At 52.9% G+C, this 22,062-nt stretch overlaps 3 protein-coding genes across 3 annotated transcripts; all 3 read right to left on the bottom strand.

Moving 5' to 3' along the window:
- Window positions 1-11: 11 nt before the first annotated feature.
- MZB1 (marginal zone B and B1 cell specific protein) lies at window positions 12-1,422 on the bottom strand. The gene is made up of 4 exons (XM_042826462.1): window positions 1,142-1,422; window positions 772-878; window positions 587-691; window positions 12-518 (listed from the first exon to the last, which is right to left on the bottom strand). The coding sequence occupies exons 1-4, from the start codon at window positions 1,361-1,363 to the stop codon at window positions 332-334; spliced, it is 621 nt and encodes a 206-aa protein (XP_042682396.1). The 5' UTR covers window positions 1,364-1,422; the 3' UTR covers window positions 12-331.
- Window positions 1,423-1,705: 283 nt separating this feature from the next.
- On the bottom strand, window positions 1,706-6,292 carry PROB1 (proline rich basic protein 1). Its single transcript, XM_042826461.1, has one exon. It carries the CDS (start codon window positions 6,285-6,287, stop codon window positions 2,019-2,021), a length of 4,269 nt encoding a protein of 1,422 aa, XP_042682395.1. The 5' UTR covers window positions 6,288-6,292; the 3' UTR covers window positions 1,706-2,018.
- Window positions 6,293-7,428: 1,136 nt separating this feature from the next.
- DNAJC18 (DnaJ heat shock protein family (Hsp40) member C18) lies at window positions 7,429-21,607 on the bottom strand. Its single transcript, XM_042826439.1, has 7 exons — window positions 21,511-21,607; window positions 21,218-21,363; window positions 20,276-20,461; window positions 15,540-15,652; window positions 14,141-14,250; window positions 11,981-12,153; window positions 7,429-8,419 (listed from the first exon to the last, which is right to left on the bottom strand). Exons 1-7 carry the CDS (start codon window positions 21,546-21,548, stop codon window positions 8,295-8,297), a joined length of 891 nt encoding a protein of 296 aa, XP_042682373.1. The 5' UTR covers window positions 21,549-21,607; the 3' UTR covers window positions 7,429-8,294.
- Window positions 21,608-22,062: the final 455 nt, after the last annotated feature.

Below are 22,062 nucleotides of genomic sequence, written 5' to 3'. Positions count from 1 at the left end.
TGTGGTGGTGGTGAGGGATGAGCGATTAACTGCTTTAATTAGGGCTGGCACCGCCGCCCACGCCACTTTGGTCAAACATTAAGGTGGAGGGTTACAGAGTAACAGCAGGATTGGGGCACGGGTGCCACTGGGGATGTCCCCACGAGTGCTAACAGATGCGGAGCTGGGATGGCGACAGCAGCAGCCCGGCGTCCCCGGCATGGTGCTGGTAGTGCCACCTCCCTCGGCGTCCCCTCTGCGTGTGTCCGGTGCTGCAGTACGCGGTTGGCTCCAAAGGTCATCAGGCATTAAGCATTAACCATCCACAGTGACGGTACATGAAGGCTGCTGGCTACAGCTCGTTCTGCAGTGCCTTGGGGGGGGCGGAGCCCCCTGCCTTGGACCCCCCCAGGTGGGCACAAGGCCCCTTCTTGCCGTGGCACAGCAGCTCCCGCAGAGCGGTGGGACCCCGTCGGTGCGCTCCGTACAGCTGCTCCTCGCTCTGCTCGCCCACAAGGCTGTGGCACATCTTGGCCAGCCTGCGGGCAGTGGGAAGCGTCGGGACGTGGAGTGTTCCCGTGTCCTCCCCCATCCCTGCAGTGCTCACCTGCCCGGCCACGGCCCCCCCATCACTGCCACGCTCATTGCCTCCTGTCCAGGCAGGCCCGGCCCCATCAACCGCCGCTCTCCTCTCAGCTCCTGCACGCCGTAACTGCAGGGGGACGTGAGGTTGGGTTCTGCTCCCACGGCCCAACCACCCACTGCACTCTGCGGAAGGGTCGCACCACTCACAGCTCCCAGTCCTGCGAGCAGCTCTGCTCCAGCACCTCCACGTAGTCTGACTCGCTCAGCGCCTTCCTGCCCTTCTTTGCCTCCGCACGGCTCAGCCGCCCCTCCAGCTGGGGCAGGAATTGAGGAGAAAGTGACCATGATGTGGCCATGTGCCATGACCCCCCTCTCCATGAGCCCTGATCACATAAGCAACACAACCCCTCTCTGTGCACCACGACCCCTCTCCATGTGCCATGACACCTCTGCATGTGTCACAGCCCCTCTCCATGCACTGTGACCCCGCTCCCAACCCAGTACCCTCCTTATCCACCCCCCAGCAGCCAGAAGCACTCGGCACAGTGCAGGGCTGCTGGTGGATGTTCCCCCGCACCTGGAAGGCGATGGCGTGGCACGCATCACAGCGCAGGGCTTCAGGCATGTGGGGCGAGAGCCGCTCCTCAGCACTCATCTGGGGCGCAGGGATGCTGTGGGATGCGGATGGGGCCTCAGGGTCCCCACATGTGTTCTCGGCCCCCGTTCTTGCTGCCAGGCTGAGGGCCACACACAGCACCAGCACTGCCTGCATGCTGCTGCCCTGGCACTGCTGAGCCATGCTGGAAGCAACAGGGGCGGGCGCAGGAGGTATCACCCCCAGGCACCCATGCGCGGCCGATGCACCTGCATCCGGCTGACGCTCTGCGCAGCCGTCCGGCCCTCAGTTATGCTTTGTGGTTTAATTCAGAATTCTGGTTTGATTCAATCCTGCCATGCCTACACCGCCCTCCCCCAGACCCTCCCTGTGAGTGGCTCACCTCCTCCTCCTCCTGGGCTTGTGACCCCCAACCCCACTGGTGCACCATCACCGTCTGCAGTGCCCTGAATGTGCCCTGAAAGGAACATCTGTGCCCCTCGTGTGCCCTTTACAGACAACGCGGACACGGACGAGTTTGTAGGGTTAATGTTGGCCCAGCACTTTTATTGCTATTTTCAGGAGTCTGTGCTGTGGCTGCGCTGCCTCTGTTCATCGCCATTGGGATGGGAGCAGCAGGATGGGGGCAGCGAGGCCATGCACACAGTCCCTTTGCTGCTGTGGCCATACTCCCACAACTTCAGAAACCCTCTGGGGCACTTTTCCCCATTCCTTCTAGGAGCCAGTCAGGCCCAGGCAGTGCCCAACACCGGCTCAGCCACAACCACGATGTGGTTGTGGGCACGAGGTTCCTACAGCCAGGGCTGGGCGCGATGTGGGCTGGCACTGCATTTGGGGATCACAGCGGGGGCAGTGGTCCCTTCTCGGTGCTGGCAGGGCTGGCACGGGCTGGGGGCTGGCTGGGGCTGGGGCTGGCCCGCATCCCTGTGGGGATGTAATAGGGGCTCTCCAGGTATCCACAATCAGGACCCCCAGCTGCAGGTGGCCCCTCACCCTTAGGATCGGGGCTGAAGGTTCCGGGGAAGCCACCAGGGTTTTCGGAGGTCGGTGGCTGACCCTGCAGGTCAGGGTGTGCCGGAGAGGAGGCAGTGGGCAGCGGGGCTGCTGGCAGCCCTGGGAAGCTGCCATAGGGCATGTAGGGTGTGCCATAGAGCATGGGGTTGAAGGGAGCATGGTAGAATCCAGCGTGTGAGGCCACGGGCACCGGTGGGATGAGCACCTCCATGTACTGCCCTGTCTCCGGGTCGTAAAGTGTTTTCAGTTGGGGCTGCCGTGGCGCTTCCATGTAGTAGCATTTTCCACTGTCGGGATCAACGAGCATCTTGCGGTGTGCGGAGGGGTGGGGAGCAAAGGGCCGTGTGGGGCTCGGTGTGCTCTTGCTGCTCGGCGAGGATCCCTCGGTCCTCCGGGGAGCGTCTTCCATGTGAGGTTGGGGCTGGGCTGGGGGCACAGCAGCGGCCAGAGCATCAGAGGGCTGGGGGGGCTCAGGGAGGGGTTTGCTCCATGGGGCTTCCCCACCGGGATGGGGGGACACAGCAGTCCCCAGAGGAGCACTGGCTGAGCTGGGAAATAAGGGAGACCCAAAGGAAGATCTGGCCACGTTAGATATTGACGGGTACCCAAGGGAAGTAGGGTCTGGGTTGTTGGCTATGGGGGTCCCAAAAGATGAGCTGGCTGGCACGGGGACAGAGGGGGTCATAAAGGGTGTGCTGGATGGGTTGGGGACCAAGGGGGCACCAAAGATTGAGTTGAGTGGCCTGGAGAATGGAACAGTCCCAAAGGACGTCGTGGCTGGATTGGGGACCAAGGGGGTTCCAGAGGATGAGCTGGCCCGCTTGGGGACAGAAGGAGATATAAAAGGTGTGCTGGATGGGTTGGGGACCAAGGGGGCCCCGAAGGATGAGCCAGCTGGGTTGGGGACCGAAGGGGTTGCAAAAGGTGTGCTGGGTGGATTGGGAACCAAAGAGGTCCCAAAGGCTGAGTTGGGCAACCTGGGGACTGAAGCGGTCCCAAAGGATGGAGTAGCTGGGCTGGGGACCAAAGGGGTCCCAAAGGGTGCACCCAGTGGGTATGGGAACAACGGCGTCCCAAAAGAGGAGCTGGCTGCACTAGGAACCAAAGGGGTCCCAAGGGATGTGCTGGTCAGGCTGGGGACCACAGGGGTCTCAAAAGATGATGGGTTGGGGACCATGGAGGCCCCAAGGGATGCACTGGCTGGACTGGGGACAGAAGGGGTCCCAAAAGGCATACTAGATGGATGGGGGACCAGTGGGGTCCCAATGGGTGCAGTGGCTGGATTGGGGACTGAAGGGGTCCCGAAGTGCGTGGTGGCCGAGTTTGGGACCGAGGGGGTCCCAAAGGACACACTGTTTGGGTGGGGGACCAAAGGGGTCCCAAAGGAGGTGGTGCCCGGACTAGGGACCAGGGGCACCTTTGGGGAAGGTTTGGGGGCTTTCACAGGAATTGTCAAGTAGTTGGAGTTGTCTGCCTGGACAACAGTAAGGTGTGGATCACTGGCTCCCGGCCACTTCGTTACGTGCTCCACGGTCTCCCTCTGTTCTGGTGGCCTGCTGGCGAGTGGCACAGGGGGAACAGATGGACCTTCACCAGCCTCCCTCGCTTGAAATGGCGCAGTGGGGCCAGTGCTGTCTGCGGGGCCGTGGTTCCCCGCTGAGGCCAGCTGGCTGCCCGGCTGCTCACAGGTGGGTGGCTTCAGTGCACTTCTCACTGCTGGTTTCACATCCTGGACATTCCCTGGGTTGTCCCCGCTGCTGCGTTGTTGGTCCGCTCCAGCGCCGTCCCCTATGGTGACACCGTGACCACGCTCCTCATCCTCCTCTGTGGGGCTCAGTGGTGGTGGTGGAAGGAGAAGGGTCTTCTCCATCCTCAGCACAGCACTGCTCCGAGCCGGGGAGGCCTCCACAGCCACAGGCGGGGACTGAGGCCCGACCAGGACATGGAGGTGGCTCTCTACGTGCGTTTCCTCCACAGTCCCCACCAGTGACGGCACATGGATCTCACTGCGCTGGCGGCACGCGGCCGGGCCGGGCCGGGGGCTCTTGGTGGTGGCTGCCTCTCTCCGCACAGACTGCACCTTGCTGATTTGCACAGGTGAGCCCTGCGCCGGGTGGCTGCTGACGGATGCCGCCGTGCCCTCGCTGCGTGCTGGTGCAGGCTCTTGGACACCATCTGTCCCCACGTCCCCACCCACAGGTGGCACGACGCTCGGTGCCGGCTCGCTGCGTCGGACCGAGGTGCAGTGGATGATGAGTGGGGACGGCGGCTTGGGCTCCCCAGTGCTTTCCCTGCTGGGGCCGGGAGCCGGGGGTCCGCGAGCAGCACCGAAGCTGAGGCTGTAGCTGCTCTTCAGCAGCTTACGCACGTCCCGTGGCTGCGGCACCAGCGCCTTGCCTTTGCTGCCCGGCTCGGCAGGGGTACCCACAGTGATCCCGGGTCCCAGGGGCTCTCGGGGCGCTGGCGGTGGCTTCTCCTCCCCACGGCTCTGTGGCCCCAACCTCACATCCCGCGCCTGGGAAGTGAAGATGCTCCGGGGCGGCACGTTGGGAGGCACCGAGCTTTTGGGCTCAAAGGGGACGAGCTGGGGCCTGCTGGGGCGGATGGCTCGCTGCCTCAAGCTGGGCCACGGTTTCTGCGGCTTCTCAAACTTGGGGGTGACGGCCGGCACCTTCCCATCTCCGCTGCGGCCTTCGAACAGGGCGCGCGCTCGCCAGTAGGGAGTCCTCTCTGCGGAGGGCTCGGCAGCAGGCAGGCGCTGGCACTGCACCACCTCCTGGTACCGCATCCTCTCGTTGAGCTCATTGAAGGTCTTCTTCAGCCTGCAGACGTTCTCCCGCGTCGCCTCGCTCAGCACCACACCCTTGGCCGGCCGGTGGGCACCGACGTGCCCCAGCCCCATGTCCACCAGCCTCACGTCCTCGGCCGAGGCGCTGAGGTCGGATTTGGACAGCGAGCTGGACTTGCCCTCCATGCCGTCCCCAAGTAGGTCAGTGCCGGCCGAGGACGGCCCTGAGGAGGTGGAGCTGCCCCGCAGCGCCTTCTGCTGCTCCATCTTGATGAGCTGCTCGTACTGCATCTTCTTGGCCAGCACGTTCTTTACCAGGCTGGAGGCCATCCGGGTCTTGCTGCCATCACCATCCAAGGAGGCCGTCTTCACGAACTGCTTGTAGTTGAACCTGAAGTCCTCGCCGCCAGCCCTGCCCTTCCCCGGGGGCTCCTTCCTGGCGGGGGTCAGCGGCTGCGGGGCCGAGCTGTCCCCCCACGGGAAGAACCCCGCCTCCTTCCTCTCCTTCCTCTTCAGCTGGATCTGCCGTTTGGGGACAGTCCTCCTCTTGCCGTAGCCCTTCTTGGCGTCGCCGCTCTCCAGCTCCACATCCACGCACTCAAACAGCTCCTTGGCCGGCACGCCGCTCAGCTCCGTACCGCGGGGCTCCCCGCACGCCGCCCACCGCCGCCCGCCGCCGCCGTCCTCCGACAGCGAGTTGGAGAGGCTGGACGAGCTGCACATGTCCAGCCGGGCGCCGGGGGGGCCCGACAGGCTGTGGAAGGACCTGGCCGTCAGCGCCCGCACCTCGCTGTCGGCCTCGTCCGAGTCGCTGGCCCCGCCGCCCCTCCGGGCCCGCCGCCCCTCGCCCAGCATCGCCGCCGGTGCCGCCGCGCACGGCCGCTCCACGAAGGCGACGACGGGCGGCCGATCTCCGCGGATGGGACCCATCCTGCCCCCGCGGCCCGGCGCCGCGCTATTCTTAGCCGTGACGGACAGCTGGGGCTGCCGGGCGCGCTCCTCCCGCAGACCGGAGCCGGGGCCGCGCGGCGGGGGGCCCTCGGGGGGCACGTAGGGCGGCGGGGGAGTGAGGCGGCCCGCATCGTCCTCTTCCAGGAACTCCAGGCAGTCCTTGAAGGTGTCGGTGGTCTCCGAGCACCGCGCCGAGTGGTAGGAGGAGATGGACGAGTCGGACACGCTCTTGGGAAGGTCGTCGCGGGGCAGCACGGACAGGCGGCCGTCCTCCTCCCAGGGGGACCCGTGTCGCTCCGCGCCGTCGGGCAGCTCGGCAGGGCGGCCCGCGTCCCTCTTGCCGCGGGGGATCATGGTGGGGACGGGCCCGGCGCTGCTCGACCTTCTGCTGCGCTCGCAGCGGTGCCCGGAGCTTCAATCACATGTGCGACGGCAGGCGCCAGGCCGGGGGGGGCGATGCCAAGCGCCGGGAGGTGCAGGAATGCCTCCGCCGCCTCCGGCTCAGGGGTCTGCCTTGGGGACGGTGCTGCCGTGACCCCTCGCTGCTGCGCCGTGACCCCGCAGGCCGGGTGCCAGCACGGCCCCACGGGACGCATGGGCGTGTATCATCCCCTGGGCTGATGGGAGCACACGGAGACCGTGCCGCTTGCCGCCCCCGGCAGCATAGAAGGAGGCTGAGGGCCCGCGCCGCTCCTCCATCCCCATCCCGTCCCCACCCCGGGAACGCGAAGCCCGGCCCCAAGCGATCCTGCCCATAACATCCCCCAACCCAACAGCGAGCGGCCAGAAGCAAGCGTGGGCTTTGAAACCAAACCGGCACCGAACGCCTCCGGGTCCGTTGGAGCCGAGCGAAGGACGGTGTTAATTAGTCGCCTAATTGCCTCGTTCGGAGGTGCGGAGGTCTCGGTGCGCCCGGCCCCATCCGGCCACCCCCGCGGGGTCAGCCCCGGCTCTGGGGGCTGTTTGCGGGCAGTGGCAGCAGGTGCCGCGCAGCGCTGCCAGCCCCGAGGCAACCCGATGCCCCTCGCTGGGTTCACGCGGGGGCTAAATTTAAACTTGGCACACGCGGGACGGACTGAAAGCAGCCGGTGCTTAACCCCTCCCTGCTGAGACCGGGCTCCACGAGGTCGGCGGCACCGCGGTGCCCCAAATGGCGAGGTACGGCACGGAGGACGCCGTGCCGGGCTTCCCAGCCGGATCCCGGCGGCCGCCCGTCCTCCCGGCCACAGCGCGGGGACGCACCGAGCACAGCGGCACGGCGCCCACGTGCGCCCAGCACAGGGCGGGGGGCGCGGCCTGAACGGCGATCGCCCCGCCCACAGCCAGGCCCCGCCCCCCCGGCAGCGCCGCCATCTTCCGCACCCCCGCGGCAAATGGCGGCCGGCCGGTCTCCTAGCAACGGCCCCGCCGTGCAACGCACCGAGCGCAGCCCCTCCTCGGCCTGCTTTTAAAGGCCTGGCTGCGCAAGGGAGGACGAAGGCAACACAGACGCGACTACACGGATCTCTTTCTTTGCAGTGCTAGTCTCTACAATGAAACATTCATAACTGTTCAACAGAGTAAAAAGATGCTACATTAAAACCATACCGGAAAACGCGGGACCCCTGTAACAGCTGCAGAGGAGTTTGCCCATAAGAATCGGAATTACACAGCCAGCTTCGAAATATGTCACTGGAAACACAGGATGAAGTGAACATGGCTGTCCCTGCCCTGCAGCTGGGCAGCGCTGCCATCGATGCACTCTGCACTTCAGCGTTGCTGCTCTCGGCTCGCAGGCCCAGCAAGGCTCAGCCCTCTCCACCCAACCCAGGACGCGCAGTCAGGTCCCTCTGAGAGCAGCAGCAGTGTGCTCAGGTCCGTAGTGAAGCAGCTACTCCGAATCAAGCACTGCAGGTCAGACTGCAGCAGGACTCGCTGCCTTTCACCCACATCTCCTCACGCAGCACCGCAGAGGCAGGAACAGCCAGGTGGCATCAGCAGGACGAGGTCAGTGCACCCGGTACAGAGCGGTGCTGTGACCGAGCGAACGGCAGGTCCATAGGAAACACAGCAAGCACAGGACACTTGTCTGCTCTCCTGGAAGTACACGCTGTTTGGATGGCAGACAGACTACCAAAGAGACACGTTTCAAACTCATAGCATTTCCCAGAGAATTAATTTACAAAGTGCCACTGGTCCTTGGAACCAAATAGAGTGTACAGTATATTAAAGCAAACACAGCTCCACAGCTCGTGTTGGCCCATCTCTGCACAGCACGAAGGAATCGGGTATTCAGACTTTGCAATAGACTCCTTCCCTTTTTATACCGAGGAAAATAAAAACATAATTTAAAACAGCAATAAATAAGGACAGAGGCCCTGCTCAGCCCCCTTTGTGCATTCCGATCAGACTGGAGAGCTTCTCACAGTGCTCGAGTTTCAGCGACTCTGCTTTCTGTTTTAACCGCTCATCTCTGTACAGCTTGGCCAAATTTGACAAGTCAGACTCTGAAAGATGAAGACAGCACACGTTAGGGTGAAGCTATGAGACAGCTTCAAGTAACTGTTTCTCACTGCTTTGTTATCCTTAGGATCAGTTAAGTTCACCTTACAACACGCACAGCTCCATGGAAATAACTTCCTTCCAGAGAGGCCGTCAACTTTCCATAATTACTTGAGAATTCAAAGAGTAATAGTAATCCAAAAACTCTACTAGAGCACCAGTTGGGCAATAACAAAAAACTAAGAGTAATTTTTACTGCCTACAAAGAAAGCACAAAGTACAAAACTGTTCACAAACACGAAGTGTGCGTAAGCTGTGTGTGCATAGAATGGCAGGACGCCATTTGATCTGCTAACAGATCAAATCTGTTCTTAGTCAATACCAGCATTGACAACTGCGTGACATCTCATCCTGTCGGGCACTGATGTCCACCCATCTCTCCCCAGCACAGACCCCAGGGTGGGGTTACTCCACACCTGTCAGCAGTATTTCAGTGGAGCCAAAAGGACAGAGAACCTCGTGCCCACTTTTCCCACTGCTCTCTTAAGGCTGTCAGCTGCCTGCAGCCAAACAGGAGTTACCAGCCCTGCATCCGTGCCCAAAGAACTGAGAAATGCAACTCTTCTGGTGCACCCATTCTGCAGGGGCCCACAACACCCACCCACTCCAATACTTTGATGTACACACGGTGGGTTTTGTCATGCTGCACCTATCAGGATTCAAGCCGTCTGCCAAGAGGTTTGCCCAGAAGGCACTGTAAATTCCTTTAATTCTACTTTTTTTGTTGTTTGTTTTTTTGTTATTGATGACAGAAGGTGAGCAGCTAGATAAGGGACTTGTCTGGCAGGTCTCCGTGCCCTTTCATTAACAATATGATTCTGAATGTGCTTTGCAACATGTAACTGAAATAATCCCACTGCTTCAATTACTCTCCCCCAGCAACTCAGGGAAGCATCTTTTGCTGATTAGCTAAGGAAGTCTTAATATAGTTTTCTCCCTGAAGAGTCAGCTCTGACAATACCAGTGATTTGTTTCTGAAAAGGTCAAAATTCCCCTAAGCACAGGCTACCTGATGACATTCAATTTTTCAAAGAGCTTTTACACACCCTGCAAGTCTCTCATTTTACAAAATCAGTTGGAGCACAAAGAATTTCTCAACGGGGCCTTTCATGCCTTATGTCCTCTGCCCTGTCCTAGTGAAATTTAAAGCCATATGACCCTCTATCAATTTATCAAAAAGCTTTACAAACTGAAGGGCACAAACGTCTTATTTTAGGTCAGGAATCAACTTTCAGTCTTTGTAACTCAAGTGCCACTCCAGCAGAGCACAAATGTGCTACGTCCAGAGCCTTGAAGGCCCCTGAGCAAAACCAGACCCAGCTTACTGCCTCGCAGTTCAGAGTTCTGCAGTGGAGACACTTGGTTTGTACTCATCCAACTGGGCAAAAATTTTTACTGTCAATGTTTGCACTTCTTGCCAGCATTCATTCTGTCATATAAGCTCCATAAGTTTTCCCATCTTTCACACAGCTGTTCTTCAACCTTCCCTGACTGAAGTTCTTCTCTTTAAGGATCTCCTAAAATACTTACTTCCAACTACATACTCCTTTCTGCTTTCGGTTCCCTCCCTGTAATTCTCTCTGATTCTGAGCTCTTTGCAGTCTCACTTCACAACTGTGCTCCTATGCCTGAACAACCACCTATGGCTTGCCTTTTGTCCATAACCACATCAAAGATGTTAGGAGACCAAAGCTGTCACGTTAGGCTGCTGTGAAGTGCCTGGCTGAACAACATCTTGATACATCAGTTGCTTTTCCAGATTCTGTGGAGGTAGATGGACATCAGGTAGTGCTTTTCAAATCATAAAAGCAAGGACTGTAATTTGAGCTGTTCCTGTAACTAATCTGTGTTCTTTTTGCTGCTGCTAAATGTACCTCCAGCAAATAGAACAAATGCACTATTAATAGACATTCAACTGGGAAAAAAAAAGAGGCTGACCACAAAGTTAAACACACAAGAAGCAACGGGCCAAAGTTACGAAACAGCAGCTGATTAACAACTGTCTCAAGGTCCCGGATAACTTTTCCCCAGCACTCCATCTTGTGTTCAGTTCTATTTATCGACAAACTTGGCTGTACTAAAGTTAGGACAGCCTCAGCTGTGCTCAGTATCTGCTCTCCCGGGCCTAGGTGGCAATCATGCTGAAAACTTCTTGTGTCTTCTTTGTTTAATTAGAGTGGTCTCCAGCTACTGCTAAGGGAGGGCATCGTACACATTCCTGTGGTCCACGTGCACACAGTGAAAAGGAAGAGCAAAAATCTCAAGAGGGGATTGTTTTGCAGGCATTACTTGGCATTCAGCACTGGACCACCTCTAACTACCACCCCCCAGACTTGCAAACCCCACTGCTCATTTTGGGGCACAGCACTCCTCAGCTCAAGGTCTACATGAAAGGGACAACACAGTGAGTTTCATTTGCACGAGATTAATTAATATGATTTTCCTGTAGGGGAAAAAACTCTATTCCTATAGCAAGCCCACACAGGAAGCCTATGTTTATGGTTACTAATAGGCACATTGTACATAGAGGCTGCCACAGGTGTACTAATATCACAAATCAAGTACACCAAAAATCAAGGGAATGTTTGGGGTTTTTAAGGTTTCCACATTTAGGCTTCTTTTATTTATTCATCTTTTAAACTTCAGAGTCCACAGCTGTGTGGTTCTCTTCAAAGCATGATTTTGATGTGATGCAAAAGAACTGCCTCTGGATGAAGAGCACCTACTTGAAATGGTTCACAGACTTTGTGATAGGAAGGGCAACACTACTGCTACCTCTTGCACTGGATTAAAGAACAGCAGTGACTTACAAGTGCTCCAGTGCAGGGTTACAATGCATGCCTGCACATGTGGCACTGATTGACTCAGAATTAACATGAGAAGAATGACTCTGAATGCTCACATTTTTGTGGTCTCCCTCCCTGCATTCAGTTCTTGTTTTTAAAAGACTACAGTGAAAAACACGCTCTCAAATCATCTAAAGATAGAAAATGCAAATCAGTGCACAAAATTAGCACAGAGGCACTGTCTTTGAGAACCGATACCAGCAGCACTGCAAAATGTTCACAGCCACCTGAGCAGGCTTTGGGCTCCTCCTGATGAAGTTCTAAGGAAGAGCTGGAGGTCCTTCTCACAGAGCCAGCCAAAGTAAAACTGATTCTGCCCCAGCGAAGGAAACATTAATATCTTTTCTAGCCCAAACAATCTGTCAGAGCTAAATAAACGTAGCAGTTAGTGTTTAAAACATCTTCACTAAGAGCTGGCCAAGCATACAAGTGGAGTGGAAAAGCGTCTCAAATGGCAGAATCCACTTCCCACTTCTCTTTCAAACACCTAAAATGTACTCTGACAGCCCCTCAACGAAGTCAGTGTTAACAACAGATGAGAGAAAGACAGCTGCAAGATTTGAGAAGTTCGCCGCGCTGGAAAACGAAGCTCAAATGGCAGTGCTTTGTGAAGCACAGCCACCGCACAACTACTGAGGGCTCATAAGAAAAACAACTTACTTTGCTGCTTCTCTTTCCAGCAGCTGGTCTGAATATAGTCTATGTAATCTTTTTCAACTGTTCTCTCCAGCTCTTGAAGCTCTGCTCCTTGATAATTCTTCTCAAAGTTTTTATCAACATAGTAAGGCACCTGCAAGTTCTCTGTTTCTCTGCTAATAACGTGGCCTATGGACCTGTGAAAACACGATGGAGAAAACAGATTTTTCAGCTGTTCAAACACAAACAAACTGAGAGACGTATCTTGTTAGTAATATTCCCAGAAGAGAATTTTTGCAACTACTTCTGAACAGTCACTTTCTGCAGGACGATAGCTCCCTCAGCCATGCACTAAGGAAATTACAAGCCTCAGGCCATGAAGGCTTATCACCACAAACAGAATTCACTGAAAAAGAAAACCCACATAGTGAAAATACACAGAACTGGGAGACATCTACAAAAAACTGAATCAGAGCTGACTCTGCTCCTTTCCAATATCAAGTTCTCAACTGCTCAGTTCAGATAATTCCAGAGCCTGAGAACCAATTTTACGTGTAAACAGAAGCTCCACACCCTTTCTTCTGTTTGCTGTTAACTTCTGGCAAGCTAGGTTCAGAAATCCATGGGAAACAAAAGTCAAATACAGGGACTATAGGAAAGGCATGCAGCCCAATATTGTGCAGAGCACAATGTAAATGGATTTACATTTTCCTGGTTTCTGGATCCTTTAGTAGAAATAAGAATTAACAGAGGGGATTCTAGTTACACTTCCCTTCAGTGTTTTATAATTACCGGTAGCCTTGGTGGTGTGTGGAGCATCCTGTAGGAGGGACAGGCCACAATGGCACAGACAAGAGGCTAGACTATTCTTTTTGGAGTTTCCTTATTGGAACATAAATACGCAGGCATTTTTTCAAGTCACTGCCCAGAGAAAGAGGCAGGCAGCAAACAATGTGGAGGTTACATTCTCCCCATGGAATTCAGTTGGCTCCTTCCATTTCCTGGGCTCTTTTTAAACTTTTCTCTCACTAAGCCTTGGAGATGTATGCTTTCCTTACATCAATTCTTTTAGAGCTGCTTTTTTTTTTTTAAGATATGATTTAGAGAAACAGCATCTGTAACTGTACACCAGGCTCTAGCCTGGCTATCTCATGTCAACACGACAAGGGAAGGCAGTGAAGCAAGCCAGGGAAGATTAGCTGCTCAGTCCCAGTGTGTGAGGTTCCACGTGGGACGGGCAGATAGCAAGAACACTTTCTGGAAAACAGAACAACAACCAAAAAAATCCAAACCAGAAAAAACAAGCCACCAACCATTTATTCTCGTAGGTCCACATACTGACATCTGGTGGTAAAGAACAATAAAGGATGTTGGGCTAATCAAAGCTACACTATGATAGTGGAAAGCATACAGGCCTAAACCTGAGTAGTTTTGCTCCTAAATGGGAGCAAGGAGAGCTTGCAGGGTGCTCTGCTATTGCTGTATGCAGTAGGCGCCCACCTATGGTACTTCAAACCTTGCCAACTCCCATTGCTATCTCAGGAAGAGCCAGAGAAGTTCACTAAACCAGCCTGGAGAGCTTCCCATCTCCCAGCACCACATGCCAAGAGGTTTATATGAGTTTTCCTCCTGCCCACCAACTCATACTGCAGCAGGTCTGGCATTCCTTCTGCTTCTAGATTAGTTTAGATTGCCCTCCATAACCTGTGAATACTGCTTCTTTACAGATGTTAAACCACACCATTTCAAAACTTCAATCATTTGCGGCACTTGACAAATTTCCCAGTGGCATTTTGGCTGAAATCATATTGCAAGACCTGATTTAATCATTGCTTTACATGGGAACACGAGAGGCAGCCCACAGACCTTGCGGGGCTTGGCAGGCCAGGGGCTGATTAGGACTGCAGCTAAGCTACACCCACATTCCTTCCACTGTGCAACAGCATTTCACACCAGCTGGTTAAGCTTTCTGGCTCAGCACCTCTATCTGTTCAGTACCCAGAGCAATAAAGCTCACCGTAGTTTACTTAGGAGAACTTATCGATAGAGACTGCTGGGATTTCCTTACCTGACACCACTTTCTAGAAAGAGCAGCACAGAACACCAACTAGCAGCTCTTCCATTAAGACCCACTTCTGCCCACCTCCTCTGTCTCAAACAAAGAACTATTTCCAAGTGACTTACGACTTGTAGAACAGGCTGTAGGGGGGGTTGGTGGCCATCAGCTGAGTTATAACCGACACCACGATGATGATGAAAACGGGCATCAACTGAATAAATGCAGAATATGAGTTCTGAAAAGAACAGCCATAATCAGTGGACAAATGTACAGATGGAAACCAACGTGCCACATTCACTGCAGTCAGGCTATTGTAAATCAACAGTGTGTTCAAAGCAGAGAAAAGATGAGTATTTCCAAATTTTGACCAGGATGACATTCTAGTTCTAAAATAACTTTTACTAACAGTCTCTGAAAGCTCTTTAAAGCCGTTTTCTTCCAATTATGTTTTCAGAGCCTTTTTTTTTCTCTCTTCTACAGCTCCTTGCTCAAGGCAATAGATGCCCACAACACTGTGCCTGCCTGCCAGTTAAAAATCCAAGCCAAAAGAACATTACAATTCCCATCTGTGCATTTTCCAAAGTTTACACATATATTCTAAAAACCTCCATCTTTGTCCAAACACTGGATAAATGTAAAGGGTGAAGAGAACACAAGTAATTTTACTTGGGGCAGGATGCATTAAGCATTTTGTTTGTTTGGATTTATGCAGTAGGGCAAAAGAGTGATAAATGCCCAAAGGATCGAAGAATTCTGCTAGTCAGCAACCAAATGCAGATCATCAGTCCAGCTTTTAATTGACTTTTAAACTTCCTTTTGTGGTTAGGAACAAAACGTAGCACGTGCCTATTTAGGTTCTGCACTCTGCCCTGGGTTAGCAACAAGAACACCCAACACAGCAGCAGGTGGGATTCATGGATTCATGTGCCCTAGCTTAGCTGTCTGCACGCTGCCTAGGACTACTTCAGAGCCAGTCTATAAGGGACTCCAAGGAAGAGCTCATCTTCCCTTGACTACAATCTTGTTAGATACTGGACTGCCTGTGGAGGAAGATTTTTCCAAGGTAGGCAGCATGGGTGCACACACAGGTGTATTAGCAATAACTGACACCTGGTACCATATCTGAAGGTTTCAGCTGGTAGAAATGCAACCCAGACCCGTCCCGACCTGGGCTACAACTGTATGCTAATATACTGAAGGATTAAATATGCAGTGAGGACAAGGCAATACTACCTTATCCAGTATCAGTCCACACTTGGACTGATCACTGTTAGATTATTAAGCCCTTCAAGCCTGCAAGAACCAAGCACCAGCAAAATACTTGGTTGCTGAAACTCCAGGGCCTGTGATCCTATCAACAGATCTATTCTTAAAGCAGTGATCAATAAAAGAGAAACAATCTAGTTCCTTGTGTAATCACCTGTTTGGGTACAGCACTTGAAGAAAGCATTGAGCATAAGTCTGCAATGGTGTCAGAGGTGTATGCCAACCTCTCACCCTGGTGAAATGTTTAAGCCCACTTACCTGTGGCCTGTTTTCTTCTTCCTCTTGCTCCTGTGTCCATGCTCTTTCATTTCGGTGCCTCCGTGGATAATAGTGTGCATCTCTGGCTACATTGGAGAACATATGGATATTTCCTGTTAAAAGAAGCCCAAAAAGAGTCATAATTTTCATCCAGTTGCTGGTATTTACCTGTAATTCTATCTCTAGTTAATTACCCAGGTTTATACTACATGGGCTGAATTGCACTTGGGAGACCTCAAACTTTAATGTCAAAACAAAGTTATTCCAATAAACGTTCCAGAGAAATGTGAATTTTGCTCCTCATCCATCTCAGTTTGCATCAAACTGTAGAAACTGCTGGATAGAGAGTATATACAGCAATAGTAAAAAACACATGCATATTATGTACAACAATGAATAAATAAAACACAGATGTGTGTGCTCACAAAATAATTGCACCTCATACTTCTGTCATACTCACTTGACAGACTGCAATCTGTCTTGCATGCCCAGCCTTTAAGAAGGAGAATTAATTTCCTCCACCAGACTCAGGCTGTGAACTGTGGTTTCCTATAATTACTGCATACACTCTTTCACACTCAGCTCTATTTCCTCCTCCATCTAGCTATCAATAATTCCACTTAATTATTTTATAACGTGGAAAGAGATGAATAAAACAGCTTTTTGAGGGAACAGGTACGATTCAGATTTCCTTTCCTGCACACTGACTGTAGCTGATTTATTTTTGACAATCCTAAAATGAGAAAAGAATACAACGTAGGCAAGCGATGTTTTGATTAGAAGTTTGAACTCTGATTACATCACCACATGAATATCTAAATAGCAACTTAGCTCTCTCACTTGGAAATTCAGAATATTTTTGTAATAAGGAATTGAAATGTATGGCCTTGTGACAATAGAAATGCCAATCTATTTTTGTGCCTTGGGAAAAAGGACTCAACACTTTATGCATTTAATACAGGGATGCCATCCAGACTTGCAGACATGGGATCAGGAAAGCCAAGGCGCAGGCAGAATGAACTTGGCAAGAGGTGTGAAAAACAATAGGAAGACTTTCTACAGGTACATTGGCCAGAAGTGACAGGCCAAAGCAAGTGTGCCTCCTTTAGTAAAAGGAGAACTGGCTTTAACAAATGAAGAGAAGGCTGAGGTACTGAATGAGCTCTTTGCCTCGGTCGTCACTGGCGGCCAGGATTCCAGTGTTTCTCACATCCCTGAGCCCTGCATCCCTAAACCTCCAGGTGGGGACTGGGGCAGTAAATCCTGTGAATACTGCAAGTCCGAGACCACTTGATGAGACTGAATGTGCACAAGTCTGAATGTGCACAAGTCTACGGGCCGGATGGCTGCATCCCAGGGTCCTGAAGGAGCTGGCTGAGGTGGTTGCCGAGCTGTTCTCCATCATATTTGAAGAGTCGTGGCAGTCAGGTGAGGTCCCAGATGACTGGAGGAAGGGTCACGTCACTGCCATCGACAAGAAAGGGAGCAAGGAGGGAACTATAGGCCAGCGAGTCTCACCTCTGTGCCTGGGAAGATCAGGGAACAGATCCTCCTGGATGACATGCTTGGTCACAGAGGAATGAGCGTGTGATCCTAGACAGCCAGCACGGCTTCACCAGGGGAAGGTCATGCTTGACCAATGTGGTGGCCTTCTGTGATGGAGTAACGGCATTGGTGGACAAGGGAAAGGCAACCGATGTCATTTAGCTGGACTTGAGCCTTTGACATGGCCCCCAACACATCCTCATCTCCAAATTGGAGGGATGTGGATTTGATGGGGGAACCACTCGATGGATAAGAAACTGGCTGCAGGCAGAGGGTGGTCATCAATGGCTCTGTGTCCAGGTGGAGGCCGGTAATGAGCGGCGTCCTCCAGGGCTCTGTGTTGGGACTGGTGCTCTGTAACACCTTTATCAATGACAGCGATGATGGAATCGAGCGCACCCTCAGCAATTTGCTGACCACACCAAGCTGAGTGGTGTGGTTGACATGGTGAAAGGAAAGGATGCCGTTCAGAGGGACCTTGAGAGGCTGGAAAGGTGGGCCCAGGTGAACCTGGTGATGTTCACCGCAGCAAAGTGCAAGGTTTGGCACTTGGGATGGAGGAATCCCAGGCATCTGTACAGACTGGAAGGAGCACTCCATGAGAGCAGCCCTGCAGAAAAGGACCTGGGGATCTTGATGGATGAAAAGCTGAACATGAGCCAGCAGTGTGCTCTCACAGCTCGGAAAGCAAATGGTATCCTGGGCTCCATCAGAAGAGGGGTGGCCAGCAAGGAGAGGGAGAAGATTGTCCCCCTCTACTCTGCTCTTGTGAGGCCCCATCTGCAGTGCTGTGTCCAGATCTGGAGCCCCCAGTACAAGAAAGACTGTTGGAGAGGGTCCAGAGGAGAGCCACAAAGATGGTCAGGGGGCTGCAGCACCTCCCGTACGAAGACAGGCTGAGGGAGCTGGGCTTGTTCAGCATGGAGAAAAGAAGGCTGTGGGGTGACCTCATTGCAGCCTGCAGTACCTAAAGGGAGCCTATAAACAGGAGGGAATCAACTCTTTGAAAGGGTAGATAACAGCAGGACAAGGGGAAATGGTCTTAAGTTGAGGGAGGGAAGATTTAGTTTGGATGTCAAGGGGAAGTTCTTTACTATGAGAGTGGTGAGGTGCTGGAACAGCTGCCCAGAGAGGCTGTGGATGCCCCGTCCACCCTTGGAGGTGTTCAAGGCCAGGTTGGATGGGGCCCTGGGCAGCCTGGGCTGGTATTAAATGGGGAGGTTGGTGGCCCTGCATGTGGCAGGAGATTCATCATCCTTGAGGTCCCTTCCAACCCAGGCCATTCTGTGATTCTGTGATACTTTTATGCTGTCCTTTATCCAAATTTCTAAAAGAATTCTGCAAGAAACCTGGGGGAATTGACCCTTGCTGCTATGTCAAAACCTGTGCTTCCCAGCTTGTTCACAACACTGCACAGCACTAACAAAGTGCAGAAGCCAGCCTAATGAGGCTGGTTTGAAGAAGAGCACAGTCCTGAAAAATAAAGGTCCTATCATTTGATGCTACTCAGACAGTATTTGATCAAGCTGTGAAAGAATAGAAGTTGAGTGGTTTTTGCAGGGTGTTCAGAAAAAACATTTCCAAATCCAAAGTTGCCCACAGAATTTCTGCCAGCTTTCTTCCTTCCATGCATGTTTGTCTTTTGTGAGAAGGAAGTGCAACTTCTAGCCCAGAGCCATTACAACAACACTATGCCCCAGGTAGAGCCCTCCGTTAGACTTGCAAGTTGTGCCATAGATAGATGAGCCATAGATCTACCCAGAAGCTGTATGAATGAGTTTTATCTAACACCAACACTTCTTATTCACATTTCTGGTGGTAGCAAGGTACCACAGGAAAACAAAACCAGCATAGAACTGCAGCTTAGCACAAACTTCAGCACACACAGGAAAATCCTACTTAACATTACAATGGTGTGAAAGCCATTCTCTTTATGTTAGCTATTCCAGGGAAGTAGAAACTTTGCCTATTTGGAAAACTGCTGAATTGAAAAGTGAGATTTTGATTACAAAATGTCATTTATGAAAACACACATGTATTTAGGCCCAGCCATGTTTTTGGCAAGGAACCTTTTGTTTATTACTGACAGCTATGAAATAATATTTATTTTCTTATTCTTTGCCACTCGGATAAAAATTCCTCTGTACTTGTTCAGGTCACCTTACCTATTATGTATGGGTCATACCAGCATCCAAATCCCTGCTGCAGCTCCTGAGTTTTCTATTCTCAAATCCAAGCAATCCCACTGCATGCAGCCATACAACAGCCATGTTCTATAGTTGTGAATGTCTCACCAGTGGCCAAAGCAAAGTCATATGCAGGTGCTCACAAAGCTGGGGGAGTTACTCCACACTGAGTCTGACACACCTTGCACAGTTACTGATTCAATACCAAAGGCAGTTTGAGATTCCCTTAGCTGCAAGATGCCGCCACACAGCACAGCAAGGAGGAACTTGTAAGTCATTACTCAACCCCCCTGCTTTAGACTATAGTAATTGGCATGTTACTTTCTAGCTTGCCTTTGAAGTGAAAAACGACAAGAGCACTACAGCAATTTGTCAATGAACGCAGATAGTGGCAAGAAGACATCTAGGCTCACCACACCTTCCAGATCTACTCTTAATCTCAGCCTGTATTCCACTGATCTGCTATGGCTTCCCATTTCTACTATAAACACAATGCAGGAACACATCTCAAGGACAAAACCAACAGCAAAGATGCCTCATGCCCCTTGCATTCACATCTTATTTTGCTTCCCAAATCATAGCTGACATCAGGCAGTGGAGAGAAAATAAAAGAATAACAAAGAGAAGGGTCTTCAGCTACAGACGGTAACGAAATTTTGCTCACACAAGAACCAACCTAAATCCAATCCTAAATTCTTACTCCTAATTTGTGCTGCCAGCAATCCTTGAGAGGCTGGGAGGTGAGGAATGTGTCACAGCAGCAACGGCCCTCCTAGACAGCAAAGCTGGGCTTTGAGCTATTTAGGGACTGGAGCTACCAAAACCTTAAACTGTGCTTTTAAGGAGCATTTACAGGCAGAATAAGATAGGAAGGAAAAAAAAAAAAAAATTCAAAAACGTTTTTTGCTCTTTTCCAAGTATAATTTAACTACTAGATCAATCAAAGTGCTTTATGGCCTAGCGTCAGTTCACGATGCTTGAAGAACAGCGTAGACAGATACCAACCTGTTGGAAAGTGCCCACCAAAAAACACGTTGAATATTTCTTCTGGTGTAATGTCTGCTTCAAATTCTGTGTAGTAATTATAGTGCCTGGCTTCGCCAGTGCTGACATGCTCGTGGTCACTTCCATATTCGTCGTATCGCAATCGTTTCTCAGGGTTGCTCAGAACTGCAAAAGCATTGCCTATTGCTGGAGGATGAAGTAAAAGAAGTGTTACAGTGCAGTACTTCTGGATGTAAGCAGATGAGCAATATGCTCAAGTCACAGAAAACAGTTTTCTTGGCCCAAAGACTGATTCACTTTTGAAAGAACTGCCTTTGCATAAGAAGCATTAGAACACCACGATTACCTGCTATGAAACCTACCTCCTACCAGGAGAAAGACACAAATGTTGAAGTATATGGAGAGAAGTGAAGTATTTGGAAAACTTAAAGGCAAGAGTCCTCATCTATCAAAAGGCTGAGGAAGAATGCAGCTTTTTAACTAAATACTGACATAGAAGTGCACCTCCACACGCAAAGTTTATTACTGCAGCGAGCAATTGGCACGCAGACCCACATTCCAAGCTTTTCTGCCAGCACACATCTTTACGAAGCAGTACCTGTGCATCTATTCACAGTGCACGTCAAACCACCTGGAAGGAGCAGCCTGCCTGCTTCATCTTCTTCCTTCCTCTTTGTCAGAAAGCAGCTGTGAACAGTTCACACAGAAACACAACCCCAACACAACAAATAAGGAAACATCCTTCCAAAACCCCTCATTTTGACAGGCAGCGAATGAAACCTTTGCCTTTTTAGGGCCGACTCACGCTTTGCATACAGCTGCAACACAGCAAGGCTGCAGAGGATGCAGGAGTTTAAACGGCAGCACAGAACGGCTGGGGCTGGGAAAGCCCTCCACGATCACCCTCAGCAGCCCAACACAGCGCTCCGGTCGCAGCCCCACCTTTGAAAGCCTCCGTGGCTCCGGGAGCGCGGTTCTTATCGGGGTGGAACTTGAGGGCCAGCCGGCGGTAGGCCTTCTTCAGCTCCTCCTCGGTGGCATCCCGCTCCACGCCAAGGATCTCGTAGTAGTTCCGGCAGCTCTTTATCCTGGAAGCGCACACGAGAGCAGCGTCACCGCCGGGCACGGCGCATCCCCTCAGCCCGGCATCCCCTCGGCCCCAGGCCCGGCACCTCTCCGCCCCGCCGCCCCCACCGGCTCGGCCCGCGGCTCCAACCCCCCCAGCCCAGTCTCACCGCCGCACGCCGTCCAGCTGCTCCGCCGTGTAGGTCATGGCGGGCCCGGGGCAGCCCGACCCTCCAACCGCTCACCACCCGCCGCCCCGGCCCGCCCGCGCCGCCATCTTGTGCGCGGAGGCGGCGTCCGGGGAACGCTGGGAACGGCGGCGCCGGGCGGCCCGGGACTACAACTCCCAGCGGGCAGCGCGGCGGTAGGGGCGCCGGTGACGTCAAATGGGGCTCGGTGAGCCCCTAGGGCTTCCCCTGCTCCAGGGGCCGTGACTGCACGGCTCCGTGCGCTGCTTGAGGCGCCGCGTCGCCACTGCTTCTGAGAAGAAACGTTTCCTAGGACCCAAGCCGACCCAACCTGGTGCAGCTTGAAGCTCCTCTCGCGTCCCGCTGTTTCCTGGGAGCAGAGGCTGAATTCAACCCCTCTCCCACTGCTTCCTGTCAGGAGTTGTACAGAGCAATAACAGCCTGCCCTGCGCCTACTCCAGACTGAACTGCCCCCGTTCCCTCAGCTGCTCCCATAAGACTTGTGCTCCAGATCCCTCACAGCTCCATGCTCTT

The sequence above is a fragment of the Centrocercus urophasianus genome, unplaced genomic scaffold, assembly GCF_019232065.1.
Source record: "Centrocercus urophasianus isolate 14NV4802_14NV808 unplaced genomic scaffold, USGS_Curo_1.0 seq_26, whole genome shotgun sequence".
Taxonomy (NCBI): domain Eukaryota; kingdom Metazoa; phylum Chordata; class Aves; order Galliformes; family Phasianidae; genus Centrocercus; species Centrocercus urophasianus.
The sequence above is the reverse complement of the archived record's forward strand: the minus strand, read 5'-3'. Positions and strand labels throughout refer to the sequence as shown.